At 34.0% G+C, this 20,182-nt stretch overlaps 1 protein-coding gene and 1 non-coding gene across 2 annotated transcripts in view; one reads left to right on the forward strand and one right to left on the reverse strand.

Annotated features, from left to right (window-relative positions):
- Nucleotides 1-18,172, forward strand: part of LOC106671000 — a 34,069-nt gene extending 15,897 nt beyond the window's left edge. Inside the window, exons 2-5 of the mRNA XM_014401730.2 lie at nt 1,037-1,162; nt 8,963-9,204; nt 9,642-9,806; nt 17,630-18,172. Coding sequence (XP_014257216.1) covers nt 1,037-1,162; nt 8,963-9,204; nt 9,642-9,806; nt 17,630-18,053 — 957 coding nt within the window. The 3' untranslated portion in view covers nt 18,054-18,172. The remainder of the gene's footprint in view (nt 1-1,036; nt 1,163-8,962; nt 9,205-9,641; nt 9,807-17,629) is intronic.
- Nucleotides 18,173-18,761: 589 nt separating this feature from the next.
- On the reverse strand, nt 18,762-18,834 carry Trnah-aug. Its single transcript has one exon. It is a non-coding gene; the product is annotated as a tRNA-His (tRNA).
- Between the last annotated feature and the right edge of the window lie 1,348 nt (nt 18,835-20,182).

The raw sequence follows: 20,182 nt of genomic DNA on the forward strand, positions 1-20,182 counted from the left end.
CATCGGGTAGGTTAGCGTGGCATAGCATCGGGAAGAAGTGCACGGGGGTAATGCAACCTTATGGAAAATCGGAGTTTGGATTTGCGTCGGGTAGCATCGGGTAGCGTCGCATGGCGTAGCATGGCGTAGCATCGGGTGTGTTTCTGGCTTTAGGTTTGTTAATACAATTTCCTTTCTTTTAGAAAAAAGATAGTACTGCCCGGTGTTCTTGGCCTTGTCCCAAGCTTTTGACAAGGTCTGGCAGCGTTGAGTTTTTTTCAAACTAAAGCACTTCCTTACCCACACTACATAACACTAAATCCTATCAACAGATCTTTGTTTAAACGTAAGGCGTGGTAATGAAATGTCATAAAAAACACCTGTCCAAGCCGGCATTCTACAAGCGAGCATACAGGTCCCATTCTATACTCTATTTACACTGCTGACCTGCCTATTTTGGGTAGTTGTTCAGTAGTGAATTTGCGTCTATGCAACAACATATTTATAAATTTGACAACCCATTAAAATAGCTAACTGCCATAGTCAAGCCAAGATCGTGTTAATTACCTACAAGTTACCCTGCAAACTTCATGATGAAGTATCACAATACATTCTATACCTTCAGTTTTATTTATGGGAGTTTTCCAGAAAAAAAATGATCCCTATGTCTCATAAACCAAACAACTTTTTATTACACGATAAGTCTCTACATACTAGGATAAATTTTCGAAAAGCTAGTAGTGAAAAGAATGCTTCACATCTTGGAAGGCCAAAACATTATCTTATTTCAACAGTTTGGTGACAAGGAATTTATTCCTCTCTTGAGCTTAATCAGCATTGCTCTGGTGCTTTCCCTGCTGGGTCTCAAGCTTCTGGGTCTGGCACTCGGGTTTGCTGTGTGTAGAATTACTCTAGACAGCTTTTTTTCCGCTCTGCTTGACCTCGCGAGGAGTCAATGGCTTATATCACGCCACCCGCACTCGACGCGCTTTATCTTGTTTGAGTTAGAAATCATCGAGTCAATTTTTAATTTTTGTGTTTTATTTTTGTGCGACAGATATATCGTGATGTTTTTCCCGCTATGGAAAACCTCTTACTGGAATACGGCAACAACGACGAACCACTCTGGCCCCACTGTCTCGGACAGCTTGACGATACGAAAATCGTCCTGCAGGATCTGAAGGTAAAAAAATTAAAACAATAATTATTTTTTTAAATTTGTTATTATAGGCCCTTCTTTACTGCTTCGTTCCTCGATCAGCACAGTTAAGGATTCCAGGCAAAGGTATGACACCCAAAAGAAGAAAAGATTCATGCCTGTTTTTAATCAAAAATTCGAGTAGTCTGCTGGATTGGTACTATTTGAGTGTACTCAAAATTCTTTTGCATATCAGTCGATAAGAATTATCAAATAAAAGTATTTCTAAAAATAATTTTTCCAATTAAATTAAAGGCCTCATAATTAATTAATTTTTAAACAGTTATTTTTAATCGTTAAGAATAAAATTTGCTTTTTTTATTAAATATGTGTAATTTGTAACGCTCACATGGTCTTCTCAATTGATTAATTAATATTCATTTGTGTAAAAGATCATTTTTATTAACTTATGAAAAAAGAAGCTGATCTTTTCGATCTGCATTTAATTACAAATATATACTGGCGTCATTGATAAGTTTTTGTCGTTTATTGCTTGAATCAGATAAAAATATACCAAAAGTGTTAAGAATTTACCAAATAAATTATAAACTTTCTCTGTAGGTGGAAAATACGTTAGAAAGGGATAAAATAAAATCTGTAAGAAATTTAATACAAGGGTTTAAAAAAATCAATTATTCCTTTCTTATAAAAAACGTAATTGATATCAATTATGAGGAAAAGAAAAATACAGCTGTGGAACAAAAGAAGAACATAAAAATACCTGATGGAAAACCATGCCCATTAGGTTAGAAACTAGATTTTAAAAAAATTCATTATCATTCAATACAATTTCAACAATAAAACAATACAGCCTATCAATTTAATTGAACAAAAAAAAGATGCCGAAGAGTATATACTAAAAATTGAGATGAAACAAGTTCTGAAAATAGAAAAAAAAATCCGCCCTAAAACCTAAATTAAAATTCAAGAAATCGTAGATAAACATAAATTAGTTAAAACTGTATATATTAAAACTGTATATGATATTGGCTCTACCTGTTCTGTAATAAACGAGAAAATAATTAATTTATTAAAATCAAAATTACTTAATCACAAAACTCTTTTAAAAATTATAAGTGGTGTGGATTTTGTCAAAGCAGGGCTAACCATTTTCTATAAATATGTGAAATGGAAGACCATCGAGTTTTGACAGTAAGGAAAAATATCAATTTCGATTATGAATTTTTACTGGGTTTAGACGCATTTAAAATATTCAAATTAATACAAGACCAAAACTTAATTAAACAAAAATGAAAGGATACAATGATAGATGTTGAACATAAACGGCGTGTAAAATTTAGAAAACAATAATGTAAAAGAACAGGTAAAAAAATTTAAATATATACTATGAAATTAGCAAGACATTTATTTGTAAGAATAAATTAAAATTTTGTGAAAATTCTTACACTTTTATATTGAATACATCATTTAGATAAAGGAAAACGTAGGAAAATATCGAAAGTAACGAGCGAATATCACGCCTTGTTGAGCAAAATAACTTTTTTATTGATTAAATTAGATCTGGTGAAGCTATCTTTAAGCTGAAGGACGACAAATATAGTTAAAAAAACCCTATAGGTGTTCATTTCTAGATCGAGATGGGACAGATTCACATATTTCAAAATCTTTTGAAAATTGCAGAATCAAATAACCTTTTCAATTAATTAAGGGTTCGGTTGAGATAAAAAAGTCAGCGTCACAAGCAGGATTCGAACCCACGACCTTCGGCTAAATCCGCCGCTGCTCTACCACGTGAGCTATCGTGACTTGGATCCACTCGGACAATAACTTCCTATCTGAGCCCCACCTTTTGAATTTTACCTCCTTTTTGCCATTTTTCAAATCTCGTGTAATCTATTTGATTCTCGGCGACAAATGAAATGGCCACGGAGAGCTTTAGTGAAGTATACTTAATTTCGCTTATCATATTTTATTAGGTTTCGTGCTCCGCTTGACCAAATAAATTATTTTCAGTTAATTAAGGTTTTGGTTGAGAAAAAAAAAGGTAGGGTTGAGATGGGAAGTTAGTGACGAGTGGATCACGATAGCTCTAGTGGTAGAGCAGCGTCGTATTTTGCCGAAGGTCGTGGGTTCGAATCCCGTTTGTGACGCTGTCTTTTTTATCTCAACCAAAACCGTAATTAATTGAAAAGAATTTATTTGGTCAAGCGGACCACGAAACCTAATAAAAAATCAAATTAACCTTTTGCTTCTCCAGTAATATGCATTCAAAAAATACGTGTGCATTTCAGAGAATTAAACACAATAGTGGTACCTGAACCACAACCATTTCCCAGAGTAGAATATGAAGTTGTAAACGTTGGTAGTTTTATCTTTCAATTAATTATTCCTTCCATGTAAGGTCTTGGTTGAGATAAAAAAAGTTGGTAGTTATAGTTCGTTTACAGCAGTCTACAGCATTCAGATTTTTTGGTCCATTCCATCAGAATCAAAAAATCGTATGAAAACTGCATTCATAATGCAAAACAAAGTTGCAATGGAAAGTACTTTCGTTTGGTTCTAAAATTTCTACAGCTATATTTCAAAGAATTTTAGCAAATATAATTCGAAAATTTGAATTAGATTAATTTTATATAATTTTGTATCAATTACATAGATGATATAATGATCTCTTAAAAATTATTTGATGAACATTTACAACACAATAGATTAGTTTTTGAAGCATTTAAATTGAAATTAAAGAAATTCTGTAAAGTATTTATGACATAAGATAGAAAATGGTAAAATTTATACATTCAAAGATAATCTCTGTGCAATCCAAAATTCCAAACGGCCAGCAACAAGAAAGACTGGTAGCTAACTCATGGGGAAGGTTAATTTTTACCACAAATTTATTGACAACTGCACACGAATATTACCATGCAGGCTTTATTACAGAAAAATGGAAACTTCAAATGGGCAAATGTATGTGAAATCTTTTTTAAAGATATTAAACAGTACCTGCGCATATCCCCAATTTTGGCTATATATGAAAAATATAAGAAGTACAGTAAAGAAGTAGACGCAAGTCGTTTAGGGTAACGTGCCTTAAACAGACCCAGGTAGATTGAATTTTATACCCTGTAGGATATTTTTGGAAAAAATTATCTCTGGGTCAAATAAACAAATGAATATTATATTTAGAATGTCTTGCAATAAAAGAGGCAATATTGGCAATATTATATGATAGGTAACCAAAATTTGTACTAATACCAGATCACAAACCACTTGTAAATTTAAAATCTAAATCAAGAACTGATGAAGTATTAGGTGATCTGGTGTTATATTTGCCTCAATATAACTTTAAAATGAATTATAAAAAGGTAAAGATAATATAGAAGGTTTATCTAAAAATCAACCGTACGAAAGTTTTGAGAATGATGATTATTTAAAGATAATAAATATGATTGACTTAAAAGAAATGATGAAAATTCTAATAAAAATTAAATTGAAAACACGGTGAGACCATGTGACCCTCACGAATTACACGACTTATTTTCTCTACTCATTCTCTGGTTTTTCCTTCTGCATTTTCCCGGGTTAGCAAAGAGTGATTTTTTGTTTTTCTTGTATTACCACTGTTGCTATCATCCCTGTATATTTTCAGATACGCCACAGGCCTCAGAGGCAGGAAGACAGGCTGTATAGTATGTTTTAATTTTATATTTTTATAACCTTTCTAACTTCTGACATGACATTGTTCAAACGCCAAAATCAATCTGTATTTTATATCAAATAAAATTAAAATTTGAATGTACTGAAGAATTATGCATGATTTCTGGTTTAGGATTTTAATCAACTTACTTTCCATTCAAATTAAGCAACAAAATAAAACCCAGACTTGTTGGGGATCTAATATCAAACAACTTGTACACTTTTTATATTTTATTCATTGTAAAAAAATTTCCTTTATTTTTTTCTATTTTTATCCTTTTTCTCTATTTTTAATTATAATTTGTTTTTCTGCCAAAGTACGCTTGCGATATGTCTATTTCAGAAGATGCCGATAGTCGCACCCAATTGGTAAAAAAGCCTTCTTTCCTTCAGAAACATGGCTAGCGAACTGGTAGACTTGTGTACCTACGAGGTACGCCTGAACGCCCTGTTCACCAGAGCGACTGCACGGAATTACATTAAATGAACCCGTTGTGTAAGATTTTTAATTAAAAAGAAAAAATAGTCCCCTTGTCAAGTTTGTACTTGTATGAACTTTATAAGGAGGCTCGATCAATGTGCGCAATATGACGCATCTCTAAGAGCAAAAATTTTGATAAAACACGAACCAACGAAAATGAAGGTTAACTTTTTGTTTTTATTCTCTCAGATAAAATCTCTATAGTGTTTTCGTGTGTTTAATTATGTCAGATTTTTGGAAGCATACATATTTTTATTTTTCTTCGTCCACTATTTTTTCTGTAACGTCTAGCAATAAATTCCATGTAGTTTGGTCGTTTCCGATCATTATGTACCGCCTAGAGTGCTATTTTTTGCGCTTGGCTAAGGTAATAAGCAGGGCGAGGCACCGAAAGACTTTTTAATTTACAGTAATTCATGTTCATCTTTTATACGATTACAAGCACTACATCATTTAATAAAAAAAAAGACCGGCCGAAAAATAAAAAACCTCAAAGGCCACGGTTATCATACGACCTTGTAAAAGAGACTTGACTTTACAGAAATCTTACAGCCACACTCAATATGGCGAAATCACGAAAAGTGTCTGACAACACAGCGAGGAATGGCAAAGCAAAATGATGGAAAACGATGAAATTATAAACCGAAATAACTGGATCAATTACAGATTTTTCACCATGAGGACCCTCAAGTAGCCTCACGTAAATTAACTTCCAATATGTTTTGTGTCAATGATTTCCATGTTTAAACGCCTAACAGGAAAGTTTATGGATACAGAGGAATACAAATTTTACACGCTGTTTCGGTATTACATATTCATTATTTCAGTTAAATTCCAAAATTATCTATAAATGTACACTACATTGACAAAATTTTGAATGCAAGAAAAAACAACCATTCGATGTGACGAATAATTTTCTACCATTACACCTACTTTTACCAAGCATAAACGTAAGACCACGACTAAGAAACGAGGCTAACAACATGATACTTGAACATTGTCATCAGATCAGTACAGATTAGAAATATTCTAATTTTTATTTTGTTTGGCTGTCTCCCCTTGCATTTATTATATTTTTATATCGGAAATATTTTTTCAGATTTAAAAAAAATAAACCTGAAATAAACCTACACCTTAAAAGCACGTTTCTCCTTAAATGTGTCTTTTAGTTAAAATATACAAGAACAACAAAGGAGAAAGTTGGCAGCGGGCATAAATATAGAAAGAATAAAGGTGGCTAGAGAAATGATTAATAGGTGTATCCTGTCTAAACAAACATTGATGATGAAGTGGTACAATGAATGGGACAAAACATTCATTAACATTAGGACCACGTAATGGGATCAATAGGAGGTATCACCATACGGGACGATATATTTCAGTCTTCTGTGATCTTTCAAACCTACTAAATTGATCCCTTTTTTTAACAAATAACGAAAATATTAAAATAAAAAATAGCACAATGTTTCCATGTGTAAAGGTTCTTTCTGTACAAAGCAGCAGAATAAAATTTTATGTGCATTCTTGTACATTAAAACATGCATTTTTTGTTTTTTAGTATTATAGTATTTTATTTCCTTAGTTTTACGATGAATCGAAACGTTCTCTCTCTCACTCACTCGCTCTCTCTCACTCACACTCTCTCTCTGTCTCGCTCTCTCTCTGTCTTTATCTCTCTCATTCTCTCAGTTTCTCGTGGTCACTGTCTATCATTTTCGCTTTCCCTTATGTTTTTAACGTTATCTTCTAATTTCGTTATTGCTGAAATATATTTAATTTAATTTCCTTCCTCACTTACTCACTCACTCACCCACTCCCACGCACTCTCTCTCTCTCTCTCTCGCTCTCTCTCTCTCTCTCTCACTCTCAATCTCACTCTCACTTTCACTCTCATTCTCTGTTGCTCACTGTCTATCATTTTCGCTTTCCCTTATCTTTTTAACCTTAACTTCTAATTTCGTTGTTGATGAAATATATTTAATTTAATTTAATTTCCTTCCTCACTTACTCACTCACTCACCCACTCCCACTCACTCTCTCTCTCTCTTTCTCTCTCTCTCTCTCTCTCTCTCTCTCTCTCTCTCTCTCTCTCTCACTTTCACTCTCATTCTCTCTTGCTCACTGTCTATCATTTTCGCTTTCCCTTATCTTTTTAACCTTAACTTCTAATTTCGTTATTGCTGAAATATATTTAATTTAATTTAATTTCCTTCCTCACTCACTCTCTCTCTCTTCTGTCTATCTATCTATCTCTCTCTCTTTCTCTCTCTCTCTCTCTCTCTCTCTCTCTCTCTCATTTTCTCTTGGTCACTGTCTATCATTTTCGCTTGCCCTTATTTTTTTAACGTTAACTTCTAATTTCGTTATTGTTGAAATATATTTAATTTAATTTCCCTTCTTCTTCTCTCACTCTCTCTCTCTCTCTCTCTCTCTCTCTCTCTCATTTTCTCTTGCTCACCGTTTATCATTTTCTCTCTCCCTTATCTTTTTAACCCTATCTTATAATTTTGTTATTGCTGAAATATTTTTAAATTTATTTAGAAATATCTATCTATCGGTATATATTTGGTATCGATCTCTTTCTCTTCGCAGATAAACTTAGACTTAAAAACATGTTTACGTGAGTGTTTCTTAATTTTTTATGTATTTTTTATTTTTTTGCCTGTTAATTATCTAATCAATGAGAGTAAGAGATATGCTGAATTATAAATCGTACGAATTGTTATCATGTTTTTGTAAAACTTAATTAGGCCGAAAGGCGTGGAAAATTTTACTTTTTAAATCTTGATTCTTCTAGAGTCAACAGAATTTATAGTGGTTTTTCATGTATCCACTCGTTACAACATCAGGCTTGGGCGGACATTGTTCCTGATTTTGTTTATCCACGTGCATAACAAGGCGTAAAATTTACTAGTTTCTTTTTCTGGACACTTCGTTTATGTTGGTTCGTGTATAACATGTCATAGAAAAAAATGTTGGTTCATATGGCGCACGGAGTCGGAATTCTGTCAATTGTGAGATTTTTTTTAACATGTTTCTCACCCAAAAACAATCGACAGAAGTGGGAAACTGTTTAATAAAGTTTGAATTTTATTTGCTTCTATCATGTTAGCTTAGGTTGTTAAATAATTAATAACAAAATAATTTAATGTTTCTGTGATGTAATGAGTTATCTGCCTAATGTAATTATATATTAAAAAGTGATATGGGCTGGGGGCCTATTAATAAGAAAACTACCTTTCTAAGTCGTGCTTTAGAAAAATTCAACCCTTTTATCAGGATGTTTGGTGTTAAATTATTAATTAATGTATGAAACTCCTGATGAAAAAAGATTTATTTCTTGAAATTTCGACGAAGTAACTGAGTTTCGTCATATTCGTGCTCACCCCTAGTTTTTTTTTTCTTTTTTTTTAATATATAATTATAAATTAAGTTTAATGAAATTTATAAATTTGTTTCATTTTATCATTTGATAAGTTATTATCTAGCTTTTAAAATACAAAAATTAAAAAGTATTCCAAGAAGTACTTAAGAATTTGGTTTGTTCCCACAAGACATTCGTTTGAGTTCGAATTATCTTTTATTTGTAAAATTTTATAAATCCAAACCAATGTCGTATTTGTTGATTATTCTCGTATTATTTGCCGTAGGAATTAGGATACAAAATTATCGACAGGCAGAAAGGGATGGACTACGAACACGCTTCGATGACGATGGGGGCTTTGGCGAAATTCCACGCCTTGTCTGTCGCCCTCGTCCAGAGAGGGCTCATCTCGCCGGACGGCTACTCAAAATTCGTTTTCGGAGGGGATTTCGACGTGATGAACGAACACCTGAGATCAAACTTTGAAACGCTGCACAGAGCCATCAGCACGACATGGTCCTGCGAATGGTGAGATCAAAATATCAAAACGTACACTGGTCAAATTGCCTCGGTATCCTTCCATTTTGAAAGCGATGTTGATGTTCCGGGCTGGTGATCCGGCTCTGAAACCCAGTTGCCCCAGTATGTAAAACAACCGTTAACAACCGTCCAATTACCTTAATCCCTTTAATGGCCAATTGCCCTAGCAACAAGGAGATAGACCGATTGTTTGCCCTCGGTTAATTTGGCTGAGAGGATCGCGAGTGGTGGATGTGTGAAAATACAGGAAAACCACTCGGACAAATTGAAAGCTAGCCATTTCCCCGTGTTGCTTTCAAAGGTCAAGTTAGACAAAAAAACCATCTAAGAAAATTCCTTTTTATCCTATTTACGCTTCTTTACCAAAGTATATAACAACCCAATTACTTTTGAGTCATTTTTTAAAGCTTATCTTTTTCTTTCAGGAGCGATATTATCGAGAGGCTTGGAAAGCTCCCTAAGAAGGCAGTCAATATTTTGAGAGAATGTCGTAAAAAAGGAAAATTCAACGTACTCAATCACGGAGATCCATGGGTTAACAACATCATGTTTCGTTATCCGAAAGGAAGCACCGAACCGGAATCTATTAGGTGGGTTCGAAGTATTTTATTCAAAAAAATGTATAGAGTTGTTATTATTAAAAGTTACATCGGTGTAACGAGACATTTTTTCCACAAAATAACAATACATGATTGTTTGTTTAAACGGAAACTATTGATTGTTTTGCCTAAAAAAGCGAAATTATGAAAACATACATAATCTAAGTGACAATACATTATCGAATATTGATAGAAAGGTCTGATTACACGGATAAATAAATGTAAAATAGTCATATAATCTACGAATATGTTGAATAATGATTCTGCCAAATATAGAATACAATGAGACAAAAAAACCGGATTTATGGTTTCCTGTTTATTTCAGACTATATGTATTTTATCCTTATGTTTTTCTTGTTTCTTGGTCATTTCAGCCCCGAAGCACTATCAAAGTACCCCTACACACTCTATACCCAATCACACTAATAAATACATTCATTATTATATATTGTTCGCACTCATTCTGTTTAATAGCTGGAGTACTCGATATTCCTCCATCTCCCTGTTTTCTATAACAAACTAATGTAAATAGGGGTCGATGAGGTATTTTTATAAAATTTCCGCCATCAGCCCAAGTACTATACACAACCTGAGCGGCTATGGAGAAGCAACTTCGCCTAATAAAGCACAATTGAAATATATTGAACGATAAAAGTCTTTTTTTACATTACTATTCATGTAACGATGAACTAGATTATCGACCTGCTGGATACAAGAAGTCTTTTCAGAGGATCTTCGGAAGAAGTCAAAACAGAGAAAACTTCCTTACGGTTTTCGCCGAGCTTTCGACAGTTTTATACTGTCATCTTCAGGGCTTTAAAACCTTAATAGGAAATTAAACAACATGGTGTTTTGGGCACAGAAGTACATTATGTTTTTTGGGGCTCAGCATCTCATATAAGTCTAAAAAACCAATAAAATCCTCCTTTTTTAGTTTTTCAGGTACATGTGATACCAGTACGTTTCCCAAATATATATATATATATATATATACATATACAATTAACTTATTTTAAAATTTAAATAACAATACAGTAGGATCACAGATCAAATCAATAAAAACCGATAAAAACAAAATCTCTACGACGAGGGGAAACAAAGGCTACGAACGGCTTCCTATTAAGGTTTTAAAGCCCTGAAGATGACAGTATAAAACTGTCGAAAGCTCGGCGAAAACCGTAAGGAAGGTTTCTCTGTTTTGACCTCTTCCGAAGATCCTGTGAAAAGATTACTATTCATGTTTTTAATTACAACAATTATTGGATACTAATTCGCTCCTACTTCAAAAAGATCCTATTGCCTTTATTTTTTGAGTCTTCGGACTCATAGTGTGGATTAAATGATGTTTAATTAGCAATGGTACAACAGTCCACTATAAACATTTATGTTTCTTTATCCTTCCGTAAGATATTTTATTTTAAACAAATCAAAGCATGGTCAACTTTTTTTAGACACTAATATTTTTTAAGAGTATGCTCGGTAGTATAATTTCCTAGATTAGCTCCAGCCAGTTAACAACTTGTATATTTTATAATTATCATCACTAAATGATCTAGACACTAAATGTAATTATTCTGCTGAAATAAACTTCGGCGAGTTACGCTTCCAATTTATGCAAAGATTCATCGGGTTTCGCAGCTTGCAATGCTGATTTGTTCTTTCTAATAAAAGGTGTGATTCGTGCATAGAATTTCGATTATTGGGAAAGACAATGTTGTTTTTTTCTCTTAGATATTTTAGTTTTTATATTTATATTTACTGACAGTCATAAAAAAAAGTTGGATATCTGGTCCTTTCGGACGCGTTTCGGTATCACTTCTATTGGTATCTATCAGTACAAGAGTAAAACGTTGAGAAATTATTATGTACAAAAAGATCAATTTTTAAGGTAAAACTAATAATATCGTCACAGTTTGCAATTTTTGCAGAGAATTACATAAAATAACTAACTTATTCATCTCTGTTAATTAGGTATGATATTTATTTTAGTTATAAAAATTGTCTGTCAGAAATAAAATTATCTTAGTAATATGTATAAATGTTCATTGTTTATTTATAGTTTACTTTAANAATTTCATCATAATTTGTAATTATTATTATCATTTACGATACGTAATTTGCGGATACTTGAACTTATATACAACTATTTACATTGAGGGGAGCAAATAATCAATCTTCCCTCTTCACTTTGTTTATGTTGTTTTACTGTTTTCTCAGAAAGGAGTTCGCGGGTTATTTTCCTTTTTGAGTCGCCTTTTGGGGTAGTAGCGATGGGTACTATATATATCTACCTAGCTCTCCAGCTCTCTTTCTGACTCTTTCTATCTACCTATGAATCTTCCTCTCATTCTCTCTTTCTCTGTCTTTCTTTTCCTCACTATATATCTACATATCTATCTATCTATCTACATAGCTCTCCAGCTGTCTTTCTCACTCTCTCTCTCGACCTATGAATCTCTCTCTCATTCTCTCTTTCTATCTTTTCTCTCTCTCTCTCTCTCTCTCTCTGTTTATGAATCTCTCTGTCATTCTCTCTTTCTCTACCTTTTTTCTCACTCTCTCTTTACCTATCTATCTTCCTATATTTCACTCTTTCTTTTTTCTCTTCCATTCTCTCTTTCTCCCTGTTTATTTTTCTTTCATTCACTTTATCTCTCTCTCACTCTCATTCGCACGCATTCTCTCTTTCTCACTATTTCTCCCTTTGTCTATCTATTATCTATATATCTATTTATATCGATCTCTATCTCGCCTCATTCCCTCTCTTGATTGTGCGATGTTCTAATATTAATTCCATCAATTCTTGAGTTGATTTTTCGGTCAGCTAGGTAATTGACTCAATGTATCTACAAGCTTCCCTTCTTCAGCTGTTTCTCCCATTGGAAAGTAAATTGTGGAGTAATAAAGAAAATTTGTGGCACGAGACCGTTCTTGAACTTCGTCGTTTACTTGGTGTCAAGTACGGCTGAAATCAAGGGCCGAGCAGCAGTTGGAATATCCTCACAAACGAGTAGGTTGACAAATAGGGACAAGTAAACCGGTCAGTTTCACTAGAAAGGAGTAAATTACACCCCGACACAATGATCTCTCTCGTTTCTAATCAAATTGAGTCACTTTTATGATAAATTCCATTAAACCTATTTGACGCAGTTTAACGGGTATTTAAAGAACTTGATTAAATTTTTAAATTAATGTAGTGTAGTTTTTTTCTACAAGTTTGACTGAAAGGAGAATTTGTTCCATCGGTATCTGCATTAATACAAAATTTATTTCATATCTTAATGCAAATCCTGCTCTATCCAGCATGTAAGAATTTGTGGTCGTTCAGTAAATTCTTCGATCGTTACAGCTCACGTCTCGATCCTGATATCGTCACTGTTTACTAGTCATACTCGTTATCGTCTTCCCAAAAGAGAAAATAAAGTTCAACAGCGAGGAAACTCTTGGCACCAAACACTAGTTCAGTTTAATGTTGAAACAACGCAAAAACGTTCGTTTTTGTAAATTTGTTAACGCCCAAGAAGTACTTATGGTCATGACTGTCTTTCAATTTATGCCGATCCGTTAAAAAAACTAATTTTTTGATTATTACTTTGGAAATAAATTGTTATTCTCTATTAATGAGAGTATATGTCATATTCAGTGATATAATGAACATTAGGAATAGCGGCAAATGTAACGAATTTTGTGGATATGAACTGTTAGTATCTTTAATCTTTAGAATGCCCAATCCTCACGTTGGCTAAACTACTCTTCTTTGCTTTCTAATCATTAAATAAGTGTCAAGGTTTCAGTATCAAATAAGTGTCAACTATGTCAAAAAAGTAAAATATGTCATCTTATTTTAGAATCGAACTCTGATCAATAGTGATCATTACTCACAATCAAGTATTTACAGGGATATTTGATGAATTATGACCATTATGGCTAATGATTCAGATTTCTCTTCTTCGTGAATCTCTCTGCTCGAAATTCACGAAGCCTTGTATGCTGACAATGTAGCTTCACTTTTAGTAAATGTCGGTTATACACGCAGATTTATTGTTAAGAACAAATCAGTTAATGTAAACAGCACATCTGAGAGTAGAACCGTCATTTACAGAAAGTGAATTCATGTACTAACCCCTCCTTCATCACTTCTATGTACAGGTTCGTTCCGCCTCATGAGAAATATCCGTGTGCCAAGACGCCGGCATGACGTATTAGTAAACAATGGAGTCGTTCTAATTAACGAATTATTAACATTTATTATCCCCCTTTCTCTGTTTTGCATATAGTCAGGCTTGTCTAATTAGTTTTTCGCACAAAGCAATTGCCTTGGCTCGCTGGAACGTAATAGATAAAACACATTTCTTAGCAAAACGTGTGGTGTTTAGTAACCGTCCGTTAATGATTATTTTAAGATCATTAGATGCGTTCTGGTGTAACTTAGGTTTTAGAAAAACATCTTCTTTATTGTGCCAACGTTTCGATCTGTATTGAAATCACCTTCATGGCTCAAAGTTTTTGTTTTCTGCGTAGTTGTGTCATTCTTGTGTGTCGTGATCTTCGTTCTTCTCGTGTAGAAATGTGTGGTGTTTAGTGGTCATTAGTTAAAGATTACTTGGAGATCGTGAGATGTGGTCTGGTGTGACGTAGGTTTTAGAAAAACATTTTCTTTAACGGCGGGCACTTTCAACACGACACACAAGAATGACACAACTACGCAGAAAACAAACACTTTGAGCCCTGAAGATGATCTCACGAAAGAACGAAACGTTGGTACGATAAAGAAAATGTTTTTCTAAAACCTACGTCACACCAGACCGCATCTCACGATTTCTGAATAATTATCGATTAACGGTCACTAATCACCACACATTAACAAATACAATACTTCAATTTGGCCTCATCAGTGATCTAATAATCCATAGTTGTTTAGTGGCCATAATTGGTCATATTAATTATTCCAATTAATTATTCTTTTCGTGTAAGGTTTTTCGTTGAGAGGAAAAGAATAATTAATTGAATCTAGTAATATTAAGAGTAAAAAGTTCATATTTTTTAACTTTTCCATCCTCTAATACACAAAATTATTGATAGTGCACTGTTTTATTTATTTTTTTGTTTTTCAATTCATATTCTACTGTCATCCAAATTTATCCGTTTATCTGGTATAATAAATGTACTTCGATTTTTAGTAAACTACAACTTTTGATTGATTGGTGATAGTGATGAAGTTTTAAGTAGGTGCGATTCAATGCGCTCATGCGACGATACGATATCTAATACTTCAGCCTTTCACATTCAACTTTTATCCCTTCGGTCTCAAACACCTTCCCCCCTGTTGTTACCAACCCCATCAATTCTACCTTTTTCCTTTTACAGCCACTCGGCGTGCCTTATACGCTCCAACCGGTGGGAATTTCGGAAAGCTTAAAATACTTCGAAAAGATTTAAATTGATCAATTTCAAAATTCAATTTTGTTTGAAGTATAGTTCTGGGTTTAGCCTTTGTAGTATAGTGAATATTTAACTGCGTCTTAAGTAGGTAGAGTCCCCCATGGTAGTTAAATGGGCGGGAAAACCACAATGTTAAAGTGATTTCGGCCCTTGCGTTTATTAAACTTAATTATCCATTTCCAAAGTCAGGTTAAGTGGGTTCCTAATGGGCCATGCCCAATATAACACCTTGATTGCTGAGTTATCTCTTTTTGTGTTCCAGTGATTATCCGTTTTCGATTTGTTGAAAAAGGTGCTATTGTGGGTTTCTAATTGACCATAAACCATTATACGATCTTGACTGGCTGATGCAGCAAATGTGAGATGGATAGTGTCGCAATGGTTTGAATTGTCCAATAGTAATTTGACAAGTCACTTCTTAAGCTATCTTCTAATACAGATAAATTTAGCTATATTCTCTTGATATACTTGAAAGTGCTTTGGTGCATAGAAAAAATGTCGTAAAAGAAGTGTTAAGTGATGTTTCTAATGAACTGTATCCAATTATAAAGTCTTCATTGATGGGTTATGGAAGAAAATGTAAAATCGGTTGTGTAAATATGGTTTGGAACATCAGTTCTTTATGCTGAATAGAATAAGAAGCTGAATACAAAGCCTTTTTGTGTTTCTAATTGACCGTGAGTAACTGTAGAGTTTTGACTGGCAACAAATGTGAAAGGTATAGTGTCAACAAAATAGGGGTCTTATATGCTCTTTTGGAAAACAGCTAAATCTGAGCAAAAACTCTGATCCCAAGAGAAGAGTATCCCCAACAAAAACCTGACCGTGATAAAAGGACCATGTTCCAGCTTCCTCCAAAAAAATTAGCATAACGAAATGATTCTACACTGTGCGCAAGTCCATTTTTTTAGTCTTCAACCTGAGAGAACTCAAAAGTCATGATAAAAGTATCAGACTCTAACCCAAAAAAAAGCCAGCCTATCAAATTGGTGATATATACATTGTGGCCGACCTCATTTTACTCCTACTTTTATGAGCCACACTATTATTTTATTTTTATTGCTAACGCTTGGCCAGTATCTGAATAAGCATTAAGGAGTCTGGAAATATGTTCATTTTTAATTGAGTTCTTTACCATCCCTTCTCCCACTTCTCCTTTGCGAGCACACATGCTCCTGATGTTTTAACCCTTATTCAGAAACTGGTCAGGTTATTGAACTGTGACAACCAATTGGGTTTTGATAGAAGGGCTATGTCAAGAAATATAAAGTGAATGATGTCAAAACGATATATAACGATAGTCAGCACTATTATAATTGTATTGTAAAGAGAAGAAGGCTTAGTGCACTGATTTCCGCAGTCCATCTGAAACGGGATTCCATACTAGACTAGATTAGACAGTCCTTATTCTTAGAAAGTGTTTATGGGATGTAAAATATGAATGAACCATGTGCAATACTGGTCTCTTAGGTGAGGGGTTTTGACAGAAAATGTGTTATGGTTAAAGTCAAGAGGGTTTGGATTATCTGAAGTAATAAATATCACAGAGGCTTAGTACGCTCATTGGTAGGACTTTAACTTTGATTGATACTACAAGAGTTTTAAGAATGGATTGACTCCTAGAAAAAACTATCGAAAGGGTTGATTGAATCACGAGGACGTACGTGAGATTTTGGTTTTATTTACAAGATCAAATGCTAAAATCAGTTTTAATGTAAATCGTGAGACCTATTCTATTCTATTATAGACCTATCTATTCTCGCTGTTTTTGATTTTTAGACAATTTTTCGGCTTCCTGTCATCTTCAGTTTTTTTTAAATATTCATTTCCGGTATTATTCACTTTTTTACGGTATTAAATCTTATTTCAAGCATCAATCCGTTTATTTATTTCAGAGTATCTTATTTCCAATTTCCTGTGAAAAATTAAGCACATAAGGTAAAAGTTACAAATTTTACCACTTCGTTGTAGATGTACCAACGAATTTATTTATACAGCGAACAATAGACTTGCATGGAATCTAATTCACTAAGCTTGCATAACCTTTTCCTGTGAAGGATTGATAATGGAAATTTTTTATAGCGGTTGGGATGGGAAGTTCGTGCCCGAGGGGATCGAAGTCACGATAGTCTCCACTCAAGTGGTGAAGTAGCGGCGTATCAAGCCGAAGTCGTGGGTTCGAATCCCGCTCGTGACATTGACTTTTTTATTTCAACTTAAAACCTTAATTAATTGATTGATATTAATTGGTCAAGCGGACCACGAAAAATAGTGAATTTTTTATAATGTTGATTACCGCCCCCATTCCACTTGAGGGTATATATCTAAGTAAGTTTTTAATTGTTATATTAATTTTACGTATTGTCTTTCAGATTCGTCGATTTCCAACTGTCGCACTACGACTCCTACGCTTTTGACCTTCACTATTTCATGAGCACGTCCATCGCGCCCGATATTCTTCCGTCAGCAGACAGGCTTCTTTTAGAATACACCGAGACTCTCGCGGCCTCTTTGCGGTTCTTCGGTATCAACGACTCGCCCACGTACGCCGACGTACTCGTCGAGATGAAGCGGACCGAATTCTTCGGCCTCGTCGCAGCCGTCACGGTCGCCCCAGTCGTCACCGCTCCGCCAGAACTTGCACCTCCGAAAATTGCCAACGCTAAGGACATGCCACTTGAGGAAATCGAAAGGAGAAAGCTCGCCAGGTATCAGACTCCTTCTTACAGTAGAAGAATTGAAATACTGCTCCGGCGAGCTCAACACGGTGGACTTTTTGATAAAATCTGTGACTAACTTGAATCTAAGCTATTTTTTATCGAATAACTATATCACAATTTGTATATACACATACTTGTAAATTATATTATATTTTTATTATAACTTGTAAATAAATATATTTTATATACTGTTAAGGCATACAGTCATTTTCTGAAATAGCCCCATTATTTGTATTAATTCTATAAAGTATTAACATTAGTTGCACATCCTCCAATTATATCCAAGTCGTCTGAAGCTACTTGGATCACGATATTAAACTCATTTTTTAAATTACAATCTGTAATGGTTACAATTTGTAATTTGATGGACAAAGATATATTTACAGTTGTTTACATTGTGGAAAGAAAATAATCTACATTATTTTCCCAATTCACTTCCCTAGGCTAACGTCACTGCCTACTCCTCACAAAAGAGGTCGCAGGGCCATGGCCTTCTGAGATACCTTAAGGGATTGTAGGGATGGGTTGTGTTGGACAAGAAATTAAACTAGTTTATTTATGTAGAAAGTACTTAAAGGTTCTAATAAAAGCCTGTACGATTTAAAAGTAAATTAATTAAATTCCAGTAAACAGAGAAAACAGCTGGACATAGAAAAAATATTTTTTTTTTTGTTTTATAAAAAAAAATAAAATCATTTCATTTCACACGGTCTTTTCATTATTTCAGAATTTACAATAGGAATAGTCAATTAATTAAGGTTTTAATTTGAGATAAAAAAGTCAGCGTCACGAGCGGAAATCGATCCCACGACCTTCGGCTTCATACGCCGTTACTCTACCACTTGAGCTATCGTGACTTCGATCCTCTCCGGAACTAACTTCCCATATCAACCCCACCTTTTGAATTTTCCCTCCTTTTAGCCATTTTTCAAATGTGGTGTAATCGGATTGGATTCTCGGCGACAAATGAAATGGCCACGGAGAGCTTTAGTGAAGTGTACTTCATTTCAATTCATTAAATTCACTATTTTTCGTAGTCCGCTTGACCAATTAATAACATTCAATTAATTAAGGTTTTAAGTTTAGATAAAAAAAAAAAGTCAGCGCTACGAGCGGGATTGAAAAAGGAAGGAAAATTCAAAAGGTGGGGTTGAGATGGGAAGTTAGTGCCCGAGGGGATCGAAGTCACGATAGCTCAAGTGGTAGAGTAACGGCGTATCAAGCCGAAGGTCGTGGTTCGAATCCCGCTCGTGACGCTGACTTTTTATCTCAACTTAAAACTTTAATAAATTGAATGGTTTTTTTTTTTTTTTTTTTTTTTGGCATTGACCTTTTGTCTTCAGCCATGTTTGTTATTATTATTATTTTTTTAAAATTTGTTCGTTATAAATTATTTATATATTATTTATATGCTGCAACGAGTTCGTTTGACAAAATCGACCAGGGCCCGATAAACATCGAAGTCTTCTGTACATATTAAGAATTTATAATTATAAGGTTTTGCTATTTCGCACTGGTCTATCTCACCGAACATAGTCTTCCTTTCTTCATCATATTTTCTGCAATGCCATACAATATGTTCCGCATTATCTACTAGGTTGCATACGGTACACAGATCACTGTCTTTCTTTCCTANTATATATTTAGTAGTCATAATTGACCGTATTAATGATCAAATTAATTACACTTTTCATCTAAGGTCGTGGAGATGAAAAGTAGATTGCTAATGTTGAAATGTCGATCAATTTATTTAATTATCAGAAGAATATGTATCCAATGTTCAATTTCATTATACACTATAAACAACAGAGGGAGATACACACACACACACATATCAAATATATCCTCTTCCTCGTTGCAAGTACCGATATTTTTTCGACATGTTGATCGATATCTGAATGTCGAGATTATCCAGGCCAAATACATATACCAGGAAAATGGGTTATCTGAGGCTTGCCGACTGTAATTGAACTGGCTTTGAACTTGCGAATAAATAGATGATCTACACGCGTTTGCCTTTGCTTGAACTCAGCGACAACTACTTCTGCTCTTTCAACTTTGTGTTATTTTTTTTTTAACATGCCCAGTCCCTTTCCCCGTGTGATAACAGGGCAGTAACTGGCCCTGCCCCGCCAGAATTAATACTACTTATCCTAATAAATAGTTAAGTATGAGTAATAACACAATTAAAACATTTAAGTGAAT

Source organism: Cimex lectularius, unplaced genomic scaffold (genome assembly GCF_000648675.2).
Source record: "Cimex lectularius strain Harlan isolate CLEC.00 unplaced genomic scaffold, Clec_2.1 scaffold282, whole genome shotgun sequence".
NCBI lineage: Eukaryota > Metazoa > Arthropoda > Insecta > Hemiptera > Cimicidae > Cimex > Cimex lectularius.